Here is a 6,999-nt window from a genome sequence, read left to right as displayed (position 1 = left end):
ATTTTCCAAAACAAACAAAAAAAATCGTGAGAAGAGTGGCATTGTTCTACATTTTTTGCAAATGTTTTTAATGTTTGGCTTAATGAAAAAGAGATTCTTTTCTTTAAAATTAAAAAATTTAATTGTGGTAACAAAATACATAACATAAAATTTACCATCGGAACTGTTTTAAGTGTGTAGTTTGATTGCATTAAGTACGTTCACATTGCTGTGCAGAGTTGGACTCTTATGTCTCCTTCAGCATCCGGTCTGTTATAATATCACACACCATGAAGCTTCTGGAAAATTCCACTGTGCACTCATGAGAGAATGAAAGTAAAAAGGCAAATGATGTTTTCATATTATGATGAAAACAGTTTTGACCTTGTTTTCCTCTGAAAGGACTTGGGGAACCCCCAGGGGTCCCTGACCACACTTTGAGAGCTGGTGCTCTAGAGCAACACCAGAGACTTCAGTGGTGATCAGTAGCAGCAACCTTGCCCCTGACATTGATTTGGGGTGGGTATGACACACTGCACACATAATTTAATGTGATTCCAAGCTGGTTCTTATTTCTGAGATAGGTAGTGGGGGTGGGAGGAGGTTGAGGCCGGATCTTGCCTAGTGCCTTAGCAGGGATGAAAAAAAATGGGTCTAGAAAGACTCGGACCCAAGGGACCTAGGGGTGGCACACAAGTTATGAAGTGGACCAAGCTGACTCAGAGAGAGAGTTACAATTCTGCCTCATCTTGAGGCTCTGAGAGGCTCTAAAGAAGGTAAACTCCTCCAGGCAGGGAGAAAAGAATGGATGGGCTCCTGGGGACAGGGTCAAAGAACCAATGTGCTCGCTGCCCCAACCGGCCCCAACCATGGCTGGCAAGGAGGGAGCTGACCACCTTACTCCCCCGTCCCTCCCTTGTGCTCATCTGCTCATTCTGACCCTCTCTCTCATTTCCTGCCACGGCTAGTGGTTGTGAGGAAGGACAGCTGGGCCCTCACATTTCAACCCTGTGAATCCACACAGGGACAATGTGAGTCCACATTGAGTGGACTCAAGTGAGACCCTGCCTTGGGGCCTAGACACCTAGAGACTTTAGTTAGTGGGGGGCTTATTCCTTTACTGACCAATCTAGTGACAAAAGAGTGGGGACCCAAAACAGCCAGTGGTCCATCCCTCGTCCACACAAGTGGTCCCATTACAACCAAGTCCAATGGAACATGAGCGTCCTACACATTTTTTGTACCAGACATACACCCTTAGCACACTCACCTCTGGGCTGTTCACGATAATCCTGTAGGTGTTATTTTATAGCTTCAACTTTATTATATACAAATTCCTTGAGGGGGGGAACCATGCCTTTATTGCTTCTGTATTTTCCACAGCACCTAGAACAAAGTAAGGTCTCAATACACATGGATGGGTTTATTAGGGGATGGCTTTTCACTGATTCAACTATCAGAGTCCCATTTCTAAGGGGCTGGGGCCGGGAGAGCAGGTGGAGGCCCTTTATTAAACATTTATTGAGTACCTTCTCCCACTCCTTAGTTTCTTTGGGGAGGCGTTGCTTACAAAGCACATTCATGAGTCATCCAGTTTAATCCTTGGGGCAACAGGACTGGTGTGAGTGTGCTGTGAAAGGCGCTCTCTAAGTGACTGCACTGTGGTCTGCCTAAAGGAGGAACGTGCTAAGCCAGGAGCTTGTCTCTGGGGCAACAAATACATGTGTGGGATGTCCTCCAGAGCTGTACTGGGGAAGCGCATCCTGAACACAGCCACCTGGTGCGGCCTGGCTGAAAGGCTGGTACTCCACAAAGACCGTTCATGGTCACAGCGTTCCCTGCCCAGCTCCCGTGCTCCCCGAGTAAACTTCCCACTGAATCCCGGCTTCCCCTCGTGTGAAACGGCCAACAGACAGCGAATGTGCTCATCAGCAAACCCGAGTGTCTGGTTGGTTTCACAGCAGTTATATTTTTCATTATAAATCAACAAATTGGCATTCTGGCTGGGTTTGTTCATCTCCTGGAGCTTTGTGAGTCTGCCCCCTAGTCTCCTGGGCCTGTTGCAAGCAAGGTTTCTGAGCAGCCACGTGAGGCCCAGACCCTGAATTGTGAAAGGGTCTCAAGGGAGACCTGGTCACTGTGTGAGGCTCTGAGGAGGAGACAGCCAGCTCCCCCCAGGTGCCACCTGGTCAATGGCTTTTCCATTCACAGAGAACTGGGCACTGGGCTGGGAGGCAGAGCAAGCCAGGGGTCACTTAGCAGAGGGGGCTCCATGCCAGCGGCTGGCCTGCTACCCACCAGGGGCCCACCTGCTTGATGGGCACAGCCAAGGATCAGGAAGACACTGCAGGCCAGGCTGGAGGGTGATTCAGAATCCAGCCGGGGAACTCTAAAAGGTCACTGCACCCTTTCCCCGGGGTCTGGGTGAGGCATGCGGTCAGCCCTGCTGGGATAACTGAGTGCCTGTGCTGTCCAGAGCCCAGGTCAGCGCCGCCTGGAGCTGCATTCTCCTAGGAGGGGAAAGCAGTGAGGAGTAGGGAGTGGGTGGTGCTGGCTGGGCCCTCGTTTCCACCCGGAAATGGGATTTTGGCCTCTTGGGCTGGGAAAATCCTGGCCGGCACTGTCTGTTTATCAGGGAAGCTGAGTCAGTCTCCTATCTCCTAAAAAACTGCTGTTTCTAGAATTTCATTGGTCAACACCTCTCCCAATGCCTTCCTTTTCTCTGGGGAATTCCTTTGGGGGCGGGGGACAGTGGGGAGAAATTGGCTCTTTCCTAGAGACTGAGACCTGAAATCAGAGTTTTCACCCATTTATGGACTTAAAGCCCCCCTCCCCAACCCTAGGATGACTCATTCCCCCAACTTGACCTAAATGCCCCCAGAGAGGAAAAGGTGAAATTGAGAAGGTGGGATTAGCTGGGGGAGAGGACTGGTGGCTGGAGTGAGGAGGGAAGAGCCTGAAAAGCAATGGGGAATTCTTCCGAGAAACAATCAGCGAGGGGAGGATTTTAGAGCCAAAAGGAGGCAGATTAAGAGTGACAGAGGGAGAAGGAGAGAGAGGTTTGTATCCCAGAGAGAAGCTGTGTGCCCAGTGGCATAAAATTCCTCTAAAGACAGCAGCTCTGTAGAGGCAAGTTAAGGCTCTCACCTGGAGTCAGTTCTCAAACTTTGGTGTCATCAGAGCCACTCACCAGGCTTGTTAAAAATGGAGATTCCCAGGCCCCTGTGGGCTGCGCTCAAGCTCTCCCGTGATCTGAAGCAGGAAGCTCTGAAACACAGGAAGAGAACTGGGAATCCGGGAGCCGGCTTGTACTCTGGGGTCTGGGTTGTACGAGGCAACTCCCATCCCCTCTGCCAGTGTCAGAGGCAGAGCCCTGGCCCAAGGGTGACATTTCCAATGTTCTTATAAAATCTGTAAAAGCCTTAGAAGATGCACAGTCGTAAAGTTTCAGAGCGGGAGGGTCTTGAGAAGTCTTTTAGTACAGCCCTCTCGCACAGGAAGACTCGGTTCTACAACGGACTGTTCCCCCCCCACCCTGCCCCCCAGCCTTCTCCCAAGGATGGGAGAAGCCCCGTTGTCTTCCTCAGGAGAGGAAGTTGTCTTCCAAACAGACAGAACTGCCTTCCCAACTCAGCAACACCCACCTCCCCCGCTGTCAAGCTTTCACAAACAACTGATTGGCTATACAAATAACTGCTTTCCTATTCAATAAAACTCTAGAACCTTTAGAATTCAGGGACTTCAGAGATCAACTAAGGTGATTTTCCACCCAAAGCAGAAATTCTTTCCTAGCAACAACTCCTAAATCTCTATCTCCAACTCACATCTCTTTCCCAAATTCCAGACTCCTTATACCTCTTATCACCCCTGGAGGTCGAAGTGCTCCCTGGCTTCCCCCATCCCCCTCCACCTGCAACCTTTCCCCCTCTCGAATAGTGGACGCACCATCCCTCAAGTCCTTCAGGCCACCCCCACCCCCTGGCTATTCTCAACAAGCAGCCAGAGGAATTAACAAAAAAAATCCTTAGTCAGATTACGCCATTCCTTTTGCTCTAAACTTCCCACTGGCTCCCCATTTCACTCAGAAAAAAACCATAACCTGTGTAATGCCTCACAAGGCCCTAGGTGCTCTACTCCCCGACCCCTGCTGCCTATCTTGACCCTCTCTCTGCTACTTTCTCCTTCACTCACTCTGTTCCAGCCTCAATGGCTGTTTTTGTTTTTGTTTTTGTTTTTAAAGTGCCACACAAAGGCAATTTTAATTTGCTAAAACAAACAAACAAAAAAAACCAAACAGAACGAACTTTTTCTTACTGCTACATCTACCATCTTAAAAAAGCGACACCCAGAATTTAAATAACCTATTTTCAGGTGTTACTTAAACAAAAGCATTTGTGTAAGTATTCTTGTAAGAAAAACCAGTGGCAAACAAACAACACCAGAGCCCAGACGCATAATTCTGGCTACGAATTTTAAATTAGGTTTTATTTTTCTGTCCTGAAAATTCTGTTTACTAAAACTTCGTAGTAAAATAGAAACAGACACATAAATCCACTGAGCCTCTGCATAAACAAACATTTTCAGACTTTACTCCTGATGCGTTCTTCAAATTACCCGCAAAAAACTAACTGCTTATAAAGAATGTTTTAGGCTATGCTGATGATTTAAAAACAAGCACATAACCAACATAAAAACAACGAATCTTCCTCTTTTTCAGGAGAAACGTCTTATGTGAAGTTATCCTCTCGAAACATGTTTGGTGTCAATTCTGGGTGAACCAGGATGGCCGCTTCCGTTCTCTCTCAATGATCCTCTTGCCCTGATCTTGCTTGGAGGGTGTCTCCCCGAAGTACAGCACCATGGTCTCCACGGTAGGAGCCTTGAAAGGGCCTCCCTCTTGCTTCTCTATCTGTCGTCTGATTTCCGCTGTCTCTTTACACACCTTCTCATAGCAATAGCCACAGAGGACGTGTTTCTGTTTCAGGTGACCACATTCAGGACAAATGTCTCTATTGTTCTTAACTTTAATAAGCTTATGAGAGTTTCTTCTCCTACACCTGTTAACTTCAATGCTGCGTCTGTTTTGGGGAGCTGCCATCCAAAAGATGCTCTCCAAGAAGCTGGAAATCTCCTTACTTCCGTTGGTATCATTTGCTGGTTCTGTAAGTATAGCTGGACCTTGGACCGCTAATGCTGGTCCCCATTGAGGACTGGGAAAGCCTGGCCGGCTCTGCCGAAGTTTCCGCTGCAGCTGCTCCCAACATTTCCGGAGGAGTCCCTGGGCTGCGGGCCACGGCAGAACCATCACCACCGGCATGGCAGGCGCCATGTTGCTCGCCCGAAAACCACAATGGCTGTTTTAGAACTTGCCTGACCTGCTCCCACCTTAAGGCATTTCTATTGTCTGTTCCCTCCACCTGGAACACTGTTCCCCCAAATATCTATGTGGTTAGCACCTCCCTCCTTCAGGTCCTTGCACAAATGCCACCTTCTCGATGAGTCCTTCTCTGATCACCCCAATTTAAAACGTTATTCCCTGTCCCCTTCCCATTCTCCTCATGCTTATGACCTGTTAATATACTATATAATTCACCTATTTATTATATCTATTGTTTTGTCTATCTTCCTCCACTAGAATGGAAACCCCACAAGGGTAGAGATTTTTGTCCGTTTTGTATACAAATGTATCCCCCCAACCCCAGTCTCCTCTTAAAAATGCCCAGGCTCCTCAGCTAGCCCTTTGTCCTGGGTTCATCGCGGTCCAGACATGCTCTGGCTGTCAGTGAGTCTCTGGATTCTGACTTGCAGAGCTGAGCAGAAGCTCTAGTGGGATGTGGGCGCTGTGCCATGCGGGGGACTGTTGAAGTGCCATTTCCCCTTCCCACCAGCCCATCAGAAGGTCCAAGGCAGCCTGACTGGATAGGGTCCGGGGAGAAGGGAAGGGCTCCTCCTGACATGCCTGCTGTGGGGGTCTCCCCGCTCTGCGCAGAGGAGCCTCGGTACTACCCAGTGAGGGGGTTTCCACTCAGGGACAGCCTGGATGGACTTGCCCCAGGAAAGGGCTGAGGGTAAGGTGAGAATTCTGACCAAGACTTTCTTGTCTTAGTTTCTGAAGGCCCTTTCCTGTCTCCCAAAGTTGCCCCCGGTGGTTGTCTGGGTTATTCACATTCCAGAAGCACTGATGTGGCACTAAATATTCCTAGGGCTCCAGCCTTCCCCCCTGGGGCCCAGAGTCATCTCTTTGAGCCTGCTTTCTGAATGTTTTTGGTATGAAGCATCCTGGCAAGTGAGGGGAAGCTCCGTGCAAATGGAATCCCTGAGCCTGGGTCTCTAGGGGCTGGAGTAATAGACATTCTCTTCCCACCCAGAGTCTCTTTCCCCAGCGGGCTTCCGCCACATCCATGCCCTCTCCTGCTCACCCCTCCCAGCCCCTGGCTTGGAAGAGGTTAAGCAAACAGACCTCAAAGAGGACAAAGATCTCAGGACCAAGTACCTTTGCATCCCCTCCTCTTTCTAGAAATCCGCCCGCCAGCAGTGCTAGTAGGATGGGCTGCAGGGGCTTGGCGTCCCTTCTCTCCTCCCGTCCTGTCTCCCCACTCTAGCTTCTCCGTGTTCTCACTCACCCTTTATTTCCCAGCTCCCTTTTGGGGCTTTGGAGGTAAGGGGAAGGCATTTGGGGGCAGAAGGAATTGCCATACTCCTTGTGCCTGGACAAGAGTGTGGCATGTAATAGTGTCTCAATAAGTATTTGTAGTTCCATTCACTGATATTCTCCCAACTCTCCAAACCCAATCTAGTTTAAATGAGCCCCCCATCGCCCACTCCGCTAAGATTTGGCATCCCTCAGACCTGGATTTGAGTTGAGTTTTCCCACCTGCTAACTAGGCAAGTTACTTTATGTTTTTGAGTCTCAATTTCTTCCTCTGTGACCCAAGAATGACAAAAATTGTACCGAACTAACAAGGCTTTCCTGGGCATTACATAACATATCAAGTGTTTGATACGTAAGCACTTAATAAA

The 6,999-nt window shown here is 49.0% G+C and overlaps 1 protein-coding gene across 1 annotated transcript; it reads right to left on the bottom strand.

Moving 5' to 3' along the window:
- Positions 1 to 4,639: 4,639 nt before the first annotated feature.
- LOC133087829 (large ribosomal subunit protein bL32m-like) lies at positions 4,640 to 5,308 on the bottom strand. The gene has a single exon (XM_061185491.1). The coding sequence runs from the start codon at positions 5,306 to 5,308 to the stop codon at positions 4,742 to 4,744; it is 567 nt and encodes a 188-aa protein (XP_061041474.1). The 3' UTR covers positions 4,640 to 4,741.
- Between the last annotated feature and the right edge of the window lie 1,691 nt (positions 5,309 to 6,999).

Source organism: Eubalaena glacialis, chromosome 3 (assembly GCF_028564815.1).
Source record: "Eubalaena glacialis isolate mEubGla1 chromosome 3, mEubGla1.1.hap2.+ XY, whole genome shotgun sequence".
Classification (NCBI taxonomy): domain Eukaryota; kingdom Metazoa; phylum Chordata; class Mammalia; order Artiodactyla; family Balaenidae; genus Eubalaena; species Eubalaena glacialis.
Note: the sequence above shows the minus strand (reverse complement) of the source record. Positions and strands in the feature narration are given on the sequence as shown.

Bases quoted from the DNA above. Each gene is read 5' to 3' on its own strand.
- LOC133087829 (XM_061185491.1), bottom strand. From the start codon at position 5,308: ATGGCGCCTGCCATGCCGGTGGTGATGGTTCTGCCGTGGCCCGCAGCC.